General features: G+C 40.9%; 1 protein-coding gene across 7 annotated transcripts in view; it reads right to left on the bottom strand.

Moving 5' to 3' along the window:
- Positions 1–17,478, bottom strand: part of ADARB1 (adenosine deaminase RNA specific B1) — a 264,078-nt gene that overhangs the window by 97,919 nt on the left and 148,681 nt on the right. For 3 of the 7 annotated variants that reach the window (XM_024201218.2, XM_024201217.2, XM_024201224.2), the window contains one exon: positions 6,600–6,691. The exons of the other annotated variants lie outside the window; for them this stretch is intronic. In XM_024201218.2, the coding sequence (XP_024056986.1) occupies positions 6,600–6,633 (34 nt within the window). In that variant the 5' untranslated portion in view covers positions 6,634–6,691. The remainder of the gene's footprint in view (positions 1–6,599; positions 6,692–17,478) is intronic. 7 annotated transcript variants of the gene reach the window in all.

Genomic DNA, 17,478 nt, shown 5'->3' with positions numbered 1-17,478 from the left:
CGCGGTAAGATTTTTTGGCTCCCGAGGACAGCATTATATCGGGGTAGAGGTGTATTTGCATCCCTGCTTTCCTTAAGAATGCAGCCACTACTGCCATGAATTTTGTAAATATTTGCGGGGCAGCGGACAGGCCAAAGAGCAGGACTGTAAACTGATAATGGGTGTTGTTAACTAGAAAACCTAGGAATCTCCCATGGCTTTGATGGATCACCACATGGAAATACAAGGCGACATACAAGGCACTGGGATCCAGAGAGGGGATAATGGAGGCTAGGATGATCATGTGAAGCCTTATTTCAGTGGCTCTCCACCTTTCCAGACTACTGTATCTCTTTCAGGAGTCTGATTTGTCTTGCATACCCCCAAGTTTCACCTCACTAAAAAACTACTTGCTTACAAAATCAGACATAAAAACACAAAAGTGTAACAGCATACTATTAATGAAAAATTGCTGACTCTCTCATTTTTACCATATAATTACAAAATAAATCAATTGGAATATAAATATTGTTCTCACATTTCAGTATAGTATATAAAACAGTATAAACAAGTCATTGTCTGTATGAAATTGTATTTTCTCCTGACTTTGCTAGTGCTTTTTATGTAGCCTATTGTAAAACTAGTCAAATATCTAGATAAGTTGATGTACCCCCTGAAAGACCTCTGCGTACCCCCAAGGGTACATATACCCCTGGTTGAGAACCACTGCCTTATTTTCTTTATATATTCGTTCAAATTCCGCAGGTCTAGGATGTGTCTGAATCCCTCTTTTGCCTTTGGGATCAGGATGTAACATGAATAGAAAACCTTTCGCATGGTGGAGAGGGGGAACCTTACAGCTTTCCAATGGAGGAGAGACTAGGCCTCCTGGAGGAGGCCAGCCTTGTGATAGTTGTCGCTGAAGAGGGACAGGGGGAAATAAACTGCAGGGTGTATCCCTGTTCCACAGTGCAGAGAACTCATTGAGCTGTGGTAATATTGGATCAATCACAGAGGAAGTTGGACAACCTGCTTATAAAAACAGGGTAGGAGAAGCTAGTATGTAACAATCTGATACTCTGTCCTCGACAAGGCAGTCAAGCAGACTGCTTGGGATTTCCAGGCTGTCTTGAATTACCCAGTGTAGAAGAAAACTGAGGAGGTTGAGGTCTTCACCTGTGGTTCAGTCCCCCGCTCCCCATTTTCTGGGTGGTCAGGCTACACAGGTGGGAAAAGTGGGTATCTTTGGCGACACTGAGGAAATAATTGTTTTATTTTAGGGAAAGGACTGTAAATTCCCAGTGATTTCAGCATGGCCTATGAATCCTTGCCACTACAGTGCATCCATCTTCTGCAATAAGAGTGTAGGACCTTCAAAGGGAAGATCTTGAACAGGAGGCCCTACAACTAAAGCCACACACATCTCTGCATAGTTATTGAAGATGCCATGGCTCTGGCTGTGAATATGCAGCGTGTAAAGAGATCCTAGCCACCAGTTTGCTCTCTTCTAAGAAGGCCTCAAACTCCTGCCTGGCATCCTCTGGCAACCTGTATGCCAACTTCAGTACATTGTACCAGAGGAGAAGTCATATCTGGCCAGCAAGGCTTGATGGTTAGAGATGTATAACATTGTGGGCCAGCTGTGGAATAAATCTTTCTACCAAAAAAGTCTAGTCTCTTTGAGATACAAAGACATCCATGATGTGCACTTTCATTCACTGCCAAGACAGCTAAAGAATCTGGCAAAGGGTGTGTATAAAAATGTTAATAGACCTGGAAAGGGACATCGTACCCTCTTTCGGTCTTCTTAGCTGTCGGTCGCAGAGATGATTGAGTTTGCCACAAAAATTTTGTGGGTTCTAGAATGGCTTCATTTATAGATAGAGCCTCTCAATAAGGTCCTGCTGAACCCAGTATATCCACCAGCCTATGGGAACTCTCCAGACCCACCTCAACCTGAATAGCAAGAGAGGTAGCTATTCCCTTCAGTAACTCTTGGTAGTCGTCCTGAGCAGGTGAAAAGTCCCCAGACACCACAGCCTCAACAGGTGATGATGAGGAGGAGTTAAAGGAGGTTGAGACTCAGCCTCTTGTACTGAGTTGGATCAAGGGTCTGATCTCTGATCTCTTGAGGTTCCTGCTCAGTACCTGGGCTAAGGTCATGAGCCTCCTCATCTGGCATCTGCTTGGGAATCTAAATGAAAGCAGAACTGTGGAGGACTGTGGTGGTTGGGATGGAAGCCCCATTGGTTCCCAGAAAGGCCATTGGTAGAATATAGGACCCCAACTGCTTCAAGGAGCAGAGTCTCTGGAACATCTCAGGACATCCAATGAGTACCAGAAGCACTATTCTTGTGACGAAGGTGTCACCTTCTATCCTGGAAGTGAGGGGCATGGGACCCAAGCTCAGACTCTGAGGAGGACCCTGAGTCGCCTGACCACGGAGGTGCTGTACGAGGCAGTGCTGAAATCTGGTGGTATCCCTCTGGAGATGTCAGTACTGGGGATAGCATGTTGGGTTTACCCTTTGATTGTATTGTGCGCCAAAGTGCTGGGCACTCTAAAATAGTCGCCCACAGCACCAAGGGCTGAAACTTTCTTGGAGGTAAGTCGGTAGATGAAGTCTGAGGATCAAGCAGTACCAGCTCGTTTGTCTCCTGCACTACTGGAGAATCCATCACCAACAGACAGAGCAGGTCCCATGCTGCTGCATAGACTCCAGGATCATCAGTACTGAGAAACTTCCCTGATGCAGCTGTTGTTGTGTCGAAGGAATTGGTACCGCAGTGGGGGTTGGTCTCGATAGCCTGGGCACCAGTGCCGATGACACTTGATGAGATGAAAAGGTTGGTAACAAGGAGCATTTCTTCCCAGTGGATGCTCTACCTTGTCCTCTTGCTTGTTTACTGGTGGATAGTAGTGGGGGCCTCAACCTTGTAGAGGAGCTTGGCTTCTTCCTCGGTACTGGAAAACGGGATCAATGCCGACTCTCCACAAAGTTCAACCAAGGTAGAAGTACTTGGTTGCGTGCTGTGAATGGGAAGGTTCAGAAGAGGATGCAGGATGGCCTCCATGAGAAAGTGATACAGTCTGAACCTCTGTCTTTTTTTGGCCAGGGTTTGAAGTCGCTGAAGATCTGGCAATGGTCTCAGATGTGACCCTCACCAAGGCACTTTAAGCACCTGGAATGAGGGTCACTCACCCATACTGATTTTTTGCAGCTGCCACAAGGCTTAAAGCCACGAGGCATACCCTGATGACAGTCAATGGCACACTTCGTATAGAAAAGATCCAATGCCCAAAAGTTGAGAAATAACAAAGAAATAACAAAGAATACCAACACTAACTTACATTAAGGTATAGTGCTAACAATTTACAGAACTATCACTAGAGTGAGAAAAATCACAGCAGCAAGCTGACAGGCTCTGACTATCAATTATGGGTGGTCAGAAGGAACTGTGGGAGGTCTGGGGCAGCTCCACTCATGCAGCAACACAAGTCAGGAGAGGGCACTTGCACCATCCTGATGGGTACCACTAAGGGAAAACATGTGCAATCTCTCAAAAAAGAATATTTATTTACAGGGGATCCCCTGTATAGGTTGGGGTTGCGTTCTTGAAAAGGGCAATGGATACCGAAACGACGTATACTGGGGAATTTTTCCCCATAAGAAATAATGGAATAAGGGGCGGATGCGTTCACAACTTCACCACACTTGCCTATGATAATGTTTGTTTCGCCTAAACAGTCTACCTTTTTACAATGACAGGTTACACAGTACACATTTTACACATAAAACATTGAATAAAATAATGTAGAATCCTACTAACACCATTCAAACACATAGAGCATTTTAATACAGTAAATGCAATACAATATAAAACAGTGTCAATTATGCTAAACTTAGGTAGGGGTGGCAGCTGGGTTTTCTTGGGCTGGCTTTTCCGTGGCTGGCTCTTTGGTTGCAGAAGTCTTAAAAAAGGATTTTATCGAAGTCTGCTCTCCTCCACACATTGAGTTTGAGAATCTCGCCAGGACTCTGGACAGAATGAGGGTTCTGAGCAGGCCATTAGCTGTGGATGTCAGCAAGATTTAGGCAGCTTTGTGCATATCTAACAGCAGAAACTTAGATGCCTATAGGAATGTAGGCACCTACAGGTTTAGGCAGCAGCTGAGTGGTGGTTTTGAGAACATCATTTGCACCTAAATATTCGATTTAGGTGCCTAAAGAGGCAGTTAGACACCTAATGGGCTTGATTCACAAATGGACTGATTTGTTATTAGAAGGAAGTATGGACTTAACAAAAACAGATGTCACAAACTGATTACATTTAAAATTTGAAAAATGGGACTTCAGAGTCTAATTCACTTATGTACTTTTGAAAATTTCGCCTTGGATATCTTTCTAATCTAGTTCAACCACAAGTTATTGGGCTTGATGCAGGAATTATGGGGCAAAATTCTATGGTCTTTCTTATGCAGGAAGTCAGACAAGATGAGCATAATGGTCCCCTCTCTTTGGCCTTATCTGCTTCAGAAAATTTTCCATTTGCAGGGATACTAATAGCATTTTACCCTATTTCTGGTTATTTTACATATGGGTTATCCAGCATGGATACAAAATACACTTCAGAAAGATTCCTTCAGATTGTCTCTCCCTGAGATTGCACTCAAGGACAGCAACTTCAGGGAGAAACAGCAAGAAACCCAGTTCTTCTTGGCAAATAACATCTCTGAGCAAAATAGAAAAAGGGGTATTATTGAAGGAATTTCTTAATAAATCAAGAAGGCTCTAAGCCCATCCTAGACCTCAGAGACCTTAATTCTGAAGGGGAAGATCACTGGTTTTGTAAACTGGATCTCGCAGCCATCCAATCTTGATTTAAACCTGTGGAATTATTTGCCAGAGGATGTTGTGAAGGCCAAAACTGTAACAGGATTTAAAAAAGAACTAGATAAGTTAATGGAGGATAGGTCTATCAATGGTTATTAGCCAGGATAGGCAGGGATGCAAAACCATGCTCTGAAGTGTCACTAGCCTCTGTTTGCCAGAAGCTGGGAATGGGTGACGGGGGATGGATCACTTGATGATTACCTGCTCTGTTCATTCCCTCTGGGGCATCTGGCATTGGTCACTGTCAGAAGACAGGCTACTGGGCTGGATGGATCACTGGTCTCACCCAATATGGCCGTTCTTATGTTCTAAAGCCTTCAAGTAATAAAGAATCCACCCATCCCTAGGTAATTCACTCTGGAACATTTCAAATATCCAGATGATTCTTATGCTTGTGAACAGGCTACTTGCAATATTTCAGCTCCCTTCAGAAGGGAGCCTAGTTACTCCGGAGTTTGGCCATATTGAGCCACAATGAACACTCCCCTTTCACCAAAGAGGTTGCTCCATCACATAGTAGGTCCACCATGTACTTTCAGGCCCACTGAACACAAGTATAATGATACCATTGTCAGCTACTCTTACAAGTATCAAATGACACCCACACAACAGGCCTGCTCCAGTGCACATCCTCACTGGTCACAGTGGTAAGACATCTTCATGTTTCTTCTGGAAAACGAATCCATAAAGACACACTCTTTTTCCAAAGCTCAAACTGAGACAGAGGGGGCATGTTCCACGCACCAAACAAACATCCCACAACACTTATACATGACATCTGACAGACCAGAGGGCTCAAGCCAGTGCCCTTGCTCTAGTTGTACAGAATGGACAGCAGCTACCATTCACTGTTAACATCCATACTCTTACAGTGCTATTGAATCTATGTCAGCACTATTCAATCATCCTCTGAGAAGTGACTGGTTAATCCCTTCCATCTCTCTTTTTCACTTCTTCTCTGGGGTACTACTCTGTAGAGAAACAACCCAGTATCTACCTGGGCCAGCATATTGTTAACCAATGGTAGCCATTTTGGATCCAATCACTACTGGAAATACTGTACCAAGTAACCCAAAGAATGGCTTAGAACATGTAGCCCACAGAATGCGGACTGAGCTTTTTTTCTCTCCACTCTGAACCGTAGGGAGACAAAATGGGGAAAACTTTCACTTTCAAGAAAAATGAAAGCTTCCGAAAGTGATTTTATTCCAGTGCTGACATCTAACAACAGAATGTTTGAGTGTGAATATGAGTACTACAGTGTGGTGTTTGTATTCAAAGCCACACAATGAGTTTTCTAAATGGTAAATGGTAAAATAATAAGACTTAAGTGTTATTATGAAGTCTGATGTGTATTTTTGGGGGTCATTTATCATATTCTACCTTTACCTACTAATCTAAATGTCCAAATTTATCTGAGCTATTGGAGGATGACAGCAAATATGTAGTAGCAATTATTAGTGTATTAAAGTTTAATTGGTAGGTATCTTAAAAAATGAAGAAAAAAATACAGTGTCCGCTTCATTTATATCAATGAACAACTGTTCCAAAACTGCATGTAGTGATGAATGATCATAATTTCATTTTGTAGCTCGTGTGCTTGTTAGAGTAGGTCTAAAACCAGTCCTTTTAATAAAAAAAAGCAAAAATGCTCAAATATCGAGATACAGTGATTGGTACTTTTCATTTACCTTCTGCAATAAAGAGGACTGTTTACATTGCTTACTTTGGCTTTCTGAAAGCTTTTGCACATTCCTCATCCCTCACATGCTGGGCCAGGGCCATGTACACAAACATGATGAGAACAGAGTCTAGAAGCTGAAATATAATATTTTCAATTTAGAAAGTGATAAACAGAATATGAAAGAGAACTAACTTTGAAAATCCTTGTTTCATCTTCCCACCCTTCCCTCCCCAATCTCCTGCAGTTGCAAAAATTTTACAGGTCAAGGCAGATCAGCAAAATAAAACTATTGTATCAATACCATATGTACATGGATATATGTGAGTGAAAAATGCCTCAAGTTAGAGACTGATCTTATTCATACTGAGAAACCTTGGAGTAGAAGGGTGTAGAATTCACTGAGGCACATCAGACCTATACAGGGGAGGATAAATTCCTATGAGTATCTCTAATTTTTAGGAAAAATTAACATATACCTGGTAAATAAGGGCCCTGAGATTTATTTTAAAAATAGTTTTTATAAAAATAACATAACTGGACTCTGCATCCAATTGCCTACAGTATCATGTTGACTAATATGCTGGGTAGCGTATACATATATATCATATTAATAATATGTGTTATCAGCACCATACATATATTAGTATGCATTAAGCACCAATAACAAGCACAAATACTGAAACAGTGATATAGGCTAAAGTGGCCTATACAATAAACTTGTTCATTTATGCTAAGTATCCCATAACACCTTGCATTTGTTGAAGCAAGCATTTGGCACAAGCAGATAGGAAACCTGTCAAAATCAAGATGCATTTGTTCTATGTCATAGTACCTTCACTGGCCAGTACGTGGAATGCTAGTACCCAAAAAAAGATAAGTAAGGAACAAAACAGTAAGTTGGAGAACTGGACAAACTGATGAGTTGGATTTCAGTGACACGTAGAGGTATAACTTGTAAAAATCATCATATAACTAATACCAGCTGAAATGTGTAACTTGGGGAGCACACGTTCTGCATAAGAGAAATGTAACATCGCTGCATGGGACTGCTCTTTGAAGACTGGCATTGTATACAATTGTTTTCCTATACCATATTAATAAACCTGATTGACATTGGTTATTCGTTCTCCAGTATATTTCAAAACAAATCGAAGTGTGGTCCATGAATTGACTATACAATTTCTCAACAATTAGTACATGAAAAGCAGCAGTCCAGTTACTCAGAGTAGCCTGCCTAGCAATGTAGCACTTCTAACATGGCCAAAGTTAAAGAGAGTGATTTAGACTCAAAACTTTAAAAAGTTACATCAGGGCTCTAAAAATTTACCCCCAAAACTAAGTACATTAGCTGGGGGAACTGTCTCCAGAGCACAGGATGGATTCCGATAGCTTTGTAAATTTAAATAAACTTCTATATGACACTCCCAGATGAGTGCCCTAACCACTGGGCTAGAGAATAGCTGGGGGTGGCTATCTCTCATTCTCTCCTGTTGAAGCTGTTCCACTTTGTATTAAAATAACTGAGTAGTCACTGGGCCAGAAAACACACGACAATGATTCTCTCTAGTCCAGCAGTTACAGCACTCACCTAGCAGCTGGGAGACCCAAGTTCAAATCCCCAATTCACATCAAGCAGAGAGGGGGAACCGAACCCATGCTTCTCACACCCCGTTGAGTGCTCTAGCTACTGTGCAAAAGGTGATAAAGGAGGCAGATCCTCCTCCAGCTCTATTTGGTGAATTCACATCAACATTGCAAATATTTATGGGTTTGCATTCTTTGGTAAATTAAATATTAGTCTGAAAAATTTCATCCAACCTTAGTCCCAGTAACTTTAAGATGATTGACTTGGTGTAGATGCAGAGACTGTGTCGGTTGGATAATGCAGAGAATATCCTGGAATCTGCCAGAGGCAGGTAGACTTTTGTTGTCATGGCATCTATGACTGCCCTGGTGAATGCAATCAGTTGAGTTGATATAAACTGTGACTGTTCCAGATTTATCCTCAAATGTAGGGGTTGGAAAAGAGAGCATGTCTTTTGTAGAGTGTCTACATTTATGAGCCAGCTATTGAGATGTGGGACACATGAATGTGTTATCACTGTGAGACACTTGGTAAGTACTTGTGCTATAGCAGACAGGCAACCTGTAGGATTCTGTACTGACAATGCACCTTGACAATGTAGAAATGGAGGCTTTGGGAAGGTCTAATGAATATATTGGAGATAAACATCTCTGAGCCTGAGGGTTGCAAACCAGTCTTGAGGATTTTCAGAACAAAAAATGGAGACCAGGGTCACCATGCAGTGTCTGCACCTGTACATTCTGAGTACTCTTAGATACAAAATGGCAGAAAATTTTCCTGATTTATTTGGGATAAACAAGTAGCAGGAATAGAAACCTTTTGCTCGCTAAGTCTGAACAGGAGTTGATCTTATGTCTGAGTAGAATCTCGTAAGAAGAATCTCTGAACAGGGAAGGAGAAAGAGGATGATTCGGAACCAAGGAACAGAATTCAATGGTTTATCCATTTTTTACATCTAGCACCCAATTTTCAGTGGTAACTCCACTCCATAATTCCAAAAGGAAAGAAAGGCATTCCCCAAAAGAAGTAGTAGTATGTTCAATGAGATTTAAATTCACATGAACTGATCTGGGGCTCTCAAATGTATCAGCAAACCATTTGCTTAGAGGTCACCAAAGGAGCTGAAGTAAAGAGGAAGGATAATACATCTTTCTGGCAACGTGGTTTAGTTTTTCTTCTGCCAGAATAATAGGAAGATCTTGAGAGGAAGCTGAATGAGGTATGTGGTACCTGAAAAGCATCTTTTTTTTTTTTTAAAAGGTTGATAAGTACTAGAGATTTCTTTTCCAGGGTCTCATGTGTGAGAGTACTAAGGATTCAGAGATTCATAGGGATCATTGTGATGATCTAGTCTGACCTAAATTATCTACTCTAACCTCATACCTGTAAAACACATGACACAGAACTCCCCCAAAGTAATTCCTTTTGAACTATAGTGTATCTTTTAATAAAACATTCAATCTTCATTTAAAAATTCCCACTGACAGAGAATCCACCATGACCCTTGGTAAACTGTTCCAATGGTTAATTAGCGTCACTGTTAACAATTAACACCTTATTTCCAGTCTGAATCTGTCTAGCTTCCAGCCATTGGATCTTGTTATACCTTTGTCTGCTAGACTGAAGATCCCATTATCAAATATTTGTTCCCCATAATGGTCCTCATGGACTGTGATCAAGTCCTTCAAAAGGGAGGCCTTCTAATCTGACTTGCACATCCACAGGCAGGCTTAACCACTTCTGCCATGCAGCACTTCTCACTGTTACGGCTGCCATGGCAGAGTGACAAGCCATACCCCAAGTGTCTCCTATGACCCATCATCACTGTAAACTAAATTAGGTAGGATGAAGAACAAATAACTCAGTGGTATTAAGGGTATTAATCCTATGGAACTATAAGTGCCTAAAATCCCCAAAATGCACCATTAAAAGGAAAGTTCTAACTTCTGTATTAAATATGTCTAAACATAACTTTTACAGTGGAAAATTCTCGCAAAGCTTGGAGGAAAAGGGACAATGAAGTAAGTCAAAGACAAATAGAACTGGGACCCATATTAACAGCATGGTGTCACATTTTCTTTTCTTCACATACTCGTTTAGCCTGTGTGATATTAATTATGTTTAAGTTATATAATTATTTAATCAAATAAACTCGTACAAATGTGCAACAAATGTACAAACACAATGCCTTTTACTGTAAAGAAAATGTTATTCTTTTGGGCTCTGGCTCTGTCTTTAAATAGAGCCAGACTAAGCTAAAGAGAGGAGAGCCAGATTATGTCACCTCCCTTGGATTTTGCTAAATCCTGAAAACGTGAACCCGAGGGATTTCCTCCATAGTATGTCATTTTCGTTCCCTACGTTACTTCTCCTCTTTCCTATCTTTCTCTCTTTTTGTCGCACATGAGTCTATCTTAGTCAGGTAAGACAACTCCATCTTCAGCAACAGTGCTGTAAAAAGCCCAATATATACAGCCCAATGCTTGTAACAGTTTTCTAGGTATCAGAGTTGAGACCAAGCGTCCTGCCTGTAATTTCCCAACAGCAAGGCTGCAAGGAAAAGTAAGCAAAGATGGATGCTGCATTCTCTATCTTTTGCTATCCTTTTTTCTTCTATTTAATGTGTTTGTCTTGTTTCTTCTTAAAGGAAGCACGATTGGATTACAGCAATAACAGCAGTTCAAGACCATCTAAACTATTTTTTTCCTTCCAAAAAGGACTGCGAATGCCATCTTTAATGCCATCAAAAGAAAGATGAGCAGGGGTTTTCTCCTATAAATCACCATACAACTAAAAAGAAAGAGAATAGGGAAAATTGTTAATAGGAAAGCCTATTATTTTCAAATAATTTAACTCTCTTCCTTTCTCTTTCACTTCCCAAAAGCTAAACTAGATAAGGTATTCTCAGCTTAGTTACAAAGAAAAGGAACACTAAGAACATAAGAACGGCTGTACCGGGTCAGACCAAAGGTCCATCCAGCCCAGTAGCCTGTCTACCGACAGTGGCCAATGCCAGGTGCCCCAGAGGGAATGAACCTAACAGGCAATGATCAAGTGATCTCTCTCCTGCCATCCATCTCCACCCTCTGACAAACAGAGGCTAGGGACACCATTCCTTACCCATCCTGGCTAATAGCCATTAATGGACTTAACCTCCATGAATTTATCCAGTTCTCTTTTAAATGCTGTTATAATCCTAGCCTTCACAACCTCCTCAGGCAAGGAGTTCCACAGGTTGACTGTGCGCTGTGTGAAGAACTTCCTTTTATTTGTTTTAAACCTGCTGCCCATTAATTTCATTTGGTGGCCCCTAGTTCTTATATTATGGGAACAAGTAAATAACTTTTCCTTATTCACTTTCTCCACACCACTCATGATTTTATATACCTCTATCATATCCCCCCTTAGTCTCCTCTTTTCCAAGTTGAAAATTCCTAGCCTCTTTAATCTCTCCTCATATGGGATCCATTCCAAACCCCTAATCATTTTAGTTGCCCTTCTCTGAACCTTTTCTAATGTCAGTATATCTTTTTTGAGATGAGGAGACCACATCTGTACGTAGTATTCAAGATGTGGGCGTACCATCAATTTATATAAGGGCAATAAGATATTCTCCGTCTTATTCTCTATCCCTTTTTAATGATTCCTAACATCCTGTTTGCTTTTTTGACGGCCACTGCACACTGTGTGGATGTCTTCAGAGAACTACTTTGGTCCACACATCAGACGTACACTTCCATCTAGAGAAACATGTCTCCTCCCCTCACTCAACTGCCTTGTAAGCCCTTGGTCCCCTCCATGTAGGGCTGATCGCGCCCCCAATTTCCAGACCAGTTTTCTAGTTACATTTCACAGACCATCTTCACCAGTCATATTTAGTTTTGGTCTTTCCTTTTGTTCAGGTCAGATTATAAAGTGATCCATGTGGGGCAGCTCTTGCCAAACCGTTTTTACGGTTGAACTAAGCTCTTCTGTTAAGAACCAATGTTTCAAAGTATTCTAAAATGACCACACATACAGTAACTCCTCACTCAATGTTGTAGTTATGTTCCTGAAAAATGCAACTTTAAGTGAAATGATGTTAAAGTAATCCAATTTTCCCATAAGATTTAATGTAAATGCAGGGGGTTAGGTTCCAAGGAAATTTTTGGGGGGCAGACAAAAGGCATTATATACTGTACAGTACTGTACTGTGGTTGGGAAGTGCCCCTGGCTTACCCCACACAGGCACAGCCCGCTGCAGGCAAGGATGCTAGGAAGCACCTTCGAAGCAGCAGCTTCCCTGGAGAAGAACAGGCGCCGACTTTGCCCGGGCCTGCCTCTTCCCATCCCTGCTCCACTCTGGGCCCCCCTCTTCCCACCCCTACTCCACCTTCTCTCCGGAGCATGCTGCATCCCAGCTGTTTGGCGGCGCTTAGGACTTTCTGGGAGGGAGGCGCGGCACTTCCCCGCTCTTCCCCCTCCCTCCCAGCACTTCCCTGCTGCCAAACAGCTGTTTGGCGACACTTAGGACTTTCTGGGAGGGAGGGGAGAAGTGGAGATGCAGCACTTCCCCGCTCCTCCCCCTCCCTCCCAGAAAGTCCTAAGCGCTGCCAAACAGCTGTTTAGCGGTGGGGAAAGCGCTGGGAGGGAGAGGGAAGAGGTGGAGAAGAGGAACTTGTGCAATGCTCCCTTGTAAAGTTGTTGCTCTTCCACAGAGTCTTTTCCAATAGTGGACAGAGCAGGCAGCCAAACGACATTATAAGGGAGCATTGCACATCTTTAAACGAGCATGTTCCCTAATTGAGCAGTGACGTAACTTTGAAACAATGTTAAGCGGGAGGACGTTAAGTGAGGAATTACTGTATTGAGATTGTCTTGAAAATTGGTGTGCACCATCAGGAACCATGGAAGGGTTAATGCTATAACTTTGGGGACATTTGTTCAAGGGATTCCAGAGATACAATGCCTGGGAGAAAAGAAGGGTCAACAGGTTTTGTCCATCTTATCACTTTTTGTGCACACCCGAGACTTAATAAGTGGCACTCATCTGCACCAAAATGAGTTTATCTGATCAGATTTTAGTTCAGCTAGAGTTCGGCACCCACTTCCACGTCAGGGAAGCAATATGTTAAAAGTTATTAGGGGGTCCATCTGGTTCAATATTTTCTCCATAAAAAGAGGAAAATGATTTGTGCGTGTGCCATGGGGATTGTGCACCTCAAGCCTGGGACACTGTACTGAGGTGACCAGTTGTGTGAAGGAGCTTCCCTCATGTCAGAATCACTTGGTGGCCAAGATGGATAAAGAGGAAAGATCAGCCCTTGGAGATGTTATGCAGAAAGAAGTGCCAAGATTTAGACACAAACAACATGCAAGACCTGAAGGAGAGGGCCAACACAACCTTACCACTACCCTGTACTAACACAATAAGAGGAAAAAATATAGAGAGCAACAACCAAATGTATTTTTAAATATCAATTTCATCTAATCTGTGCCCACCAATACTAAAATGCATGAATCACAGTTGCATAGTTACTACATGCTGTTCCTACAGGACAGTGTTATCGTTGATATGGTGCCTTAACTGTGCATTTCCTCTCCTTAACATGTTTCCATTTCTCTTAAGTTTAACCTTAAGTGTGATTTTCTTAGATTTGTAATGATATCTAATTATCCCCAAAATACATGCCTGTAACATTTATATCATTAAGTTACTGATATGTACTCATAACCATAACTCTTTCAGTTTTTGTTTGGGAATAAGAGTGACTAAATATATTTTTAAAGAGTTTTGGAAAGGATAGAAACTCTCATGCTTCAGCAATTGCTGTACTGGGTCAGAACAGTTTTCCATCTAGAGCAGTATTCTGTCTCCAGCTGTGGCCAGTACCGAATGCTTGAGAGGACTGTTGGTACAGAGGCCTAAAGCCCAAGAATTCCCCAAGGCTATGCTAAAAGAATTGTCATGCAAGACTCCCATAAAGTTTGGCAAGTAACGCTAAAAGAAAGACAATGGATATTTACCAGTTAAGACTCTTTATAGAGTAAAAAAACAGTATGATATACTTGAATGACGTATTGTAAATTGTTTTCTGCTACGCTAAGGGCTGGTCTAACACTGGGGAGGGGAAGGGGGATCGATCTAAGATACTCAACTTCAGCTACGAGAATAGCATAGCTGAAGTCGACGTATCTTAGATCGACTTACCTCCCGTCCTCATGGCGCGGGATCGACGGCCGCGGCTCCCCCGTCGACTCTGCTTCCGCCTCTCACTCTGGTGGAGTTCCGGAGTCGACAGGGAGCGTGTTCGGGGATCAATTTATCACGTCTAGACGAGACGCGATAAATCGATCCCCAATAGATCGATTGCTACCTGCCAATCTGGCGGGTAGTGTGGACATACCCTAAGTTGTAATTGAAATCACATGAAAGGGTACAAGAAAATGGAAATGGTTGAGGGGAATACTACTCACAGCACAGGTATATGAAAGATTTGTTTTTCACTATCTAAGCTCTATTGTAAGTCGGTTAAAGTTGTTATGGTGGAAATTTGGAACATATAAGCGTATAAGATATAAGCTGTACTGTCAACAAGTTGACATATGTCAATGACTGGATGGTACCAGTCATGCAGCTATATCAAAAATTGTAATACAAGGTAAACAAGTTACACATAAAGATTTGTGAAATCATGACCAAACTTGGGTTGAGTTTGCAGACTGACGTCGAGATTGGTGTGGTAAACATCACCCCTTTCTGTAACGGGCTGTTATAGTCTTTAGTTAGAATTATCTAGTTTAATAAATTCAGTTGATCTTACTATCCAATGTCTTACTAATCAATACTTTAATAGAACTCATTTTTTACAAGGTGTAAGAACTATTGCAATATTCCCCAATGGCAGGAGTCTGGCAATTCCTATGTTCCGAATAAAATATAACCAAATAAAATACAACCAATTAACAAATGCAAATATCTAGAAATGTAGGAAAGCTTCTGTGGATAAATAAAAGACTTGTTTCTCAGGCTGTCATTTTGGCACCTTCTACAAGCATGAAAATCATTTTAAAATATAAAAAGAAAATATCTAATGACCTTTGCATTCTTCTAGAATATACACAGTGATTTTACTGTAGTTGTAAGATAGGTGCTCCTAAAGTATATGTTAGTACCAGAATGCTCTTGAATTGCTCTTTACAAAATGCTGAAAAGACAAAACTGTTTTTATTAAGGAAAATTAGACCAGTGATATGCTAATATTGTCAACAATATTTCAATATTTCAAAGGAAAACTGCAAATGTTAGAATTCCATTTTCTTGAGCAATATATTGTGAATTATCCCAAAAACAGGCAAAGTAAGAGGGAGTGGGTACTTAGTACACCTGCTAAGAACTAAGCTATCACACAAAGTTGTATTGGCCATTTCTGCTACTGAAATCATTCTGTGATGACAACTACCAGCGCAGTTGTGTTGGAGTCAACCCATATTGGGATGGAGGGAAGACTGATGTATAACTGTTTTCTTGTACATAATGTTTTTTTATTTTTCATTATCACACTTACCAAATATTTTCATGAATGGAAGACTACAGAATGGAAATGATTCTCTGTACAAAACTTCGTAGTATATTTCAAACGTTATCATGGTAAAGTTGCATGTGTGCATGCATATGCATGACTTCATATGTTCTCATAATTTAAGTCCTTTCAAAAAGTTAAGACCTCAAAAAAGTATTGACTATAGTAACGTTGGCTGGCAGTAATCAACTGCAGACTGATTAATTCAGCTAAGTTATTTACAGAGTAAGTCAAAAAGACACTGTGTAATGTTGCAAAATTAGGACCACAGAGAATTACCTATGTACAATAAGGCTTTTGTCCAGTCTACAATATCAGTTAACCTTCCAGATGCACATCTGCTGCAGTTAATAAAAACCTGAACACCACAGAAAATGGGATAATAAATCACATACACAGTTCTATTTGTGGAAAGTAACCATATAAATAGAAAAGGGGAATGGAGACCAAATTCAGCATTTTCTTTCTAGGCAGAACACGAACTGTAACCAACCGACTAAGAGGAGAATGCAATTCCATCTTCTGTAAAAGCCCAGCATGCTAGTGACCTATTTATAGACTCTCTTATGTATAATGAGAACCCTGAAAAATGACTGGAAGAAATCCAGGCAATGATGCTTTTTATTTCTAGAACAAGGCGATGGAGAACTCTATCTGCAAAGAGCATATGTGAAATATATCTTATAGTGGGAACTTATTTTTAGGGGGAGCTCAGATATCATGATAATAAACTCTCACCTATGCCCTCATCACCTTGCATGTTGACCACTGCAAAGTTCTCCTCTCTGGCCTTGAAAAATCCCATATTGCCCCATTTACATCTATTCATAATGCTGCTGTAAAGACTTTATCCTGGCTGATCACCTCAACCTTGTCTCTCACACATCCCTTTTGCATCCCTGCACTGGTTCCCCGCACTCCAATGAATCAAACACAAAGCTACTTGTATTTGCTCTCAAAGGTTTTTTAAGGCCTATCCACACACTTCTATCATCTGATATGTAGAGAGACACTGACATGTGCCCCCTTTGCACCCCAAATGGTGCCAGTCTTCATTGCTCATTTGTAAAATTTTTCAACACTTTCACATTCTCTCCTATGTTGCTACTTCTGCAAAGCAATCACTTTGCCCTTCTTCAAATCCTGCCATAAAATTCTCCTCTGGCATGATGCCACATTCATCTTCAATAGCAGCCTAGGTATCCTTGGGAGTGGATAAGCTGGAGAATTAGAGGCCTCCTACTGCTGTGTATCGAGGGGTCAGGATGTGTCCCTTAGTACAGACCTTTTAACTATCATGTTCAAAATATCAATTTAATGTGGGTGCAGTGTATGAAGATTGCATAAGTAAAAGTCTGGAAGAAGTACTAACCGCACAGTCTCTGTTGGCAAAAAAAAAAAAAAAAAAAATTAAGGGAAGTGTATCTAATGGTTAAGCATGGGATTTATGAGACGTTCTAGGCTGTATCCCTGGCTGCCTCTACCAGTCATTGCTGTGTGAATGTAGGCAAATCATTTAAATTCTACCTGCATCAGTTTTTCCAAATGTAAAATGAAGTAATACTACCTAATTAGTTCACAGTGTGTTGTGGCACTTAATATTTGTAAATCCTTCTTTACATAACACCTTATATCTTCTTAGCTCAAAGTATTAATATTACTTCCTACAATAAATATGTACTGGTATTTTTCAGGTTTACTTTTTAAAATAAACTGAATGGGCAAATAGCAGTGAATTCAGAAAATATTCCAAGTGGACCAAGATAGTCTTTTG

Source organism: Terrapene carolina, unplaced genomic scaffold (genome assembly GCF_002925995.2).
Source record: "Terrapene carolina triunguis isolate 2854851 unplaced genomic scaffold, T_m_triunguis-2.0 Scaffold391, whole genome shotgun sequence".
NCBI classification, from domain to species: Eukaryota; Metazoa; Chordata; order Testudines; family Emydidae; genus Terrapene; species Terrapene triunguis.
The sequence above is the reverse complement of the archived record's forward strand: the minus strand, read 5'-3'. Positions and strand labels throughout refer to the sequence as shown.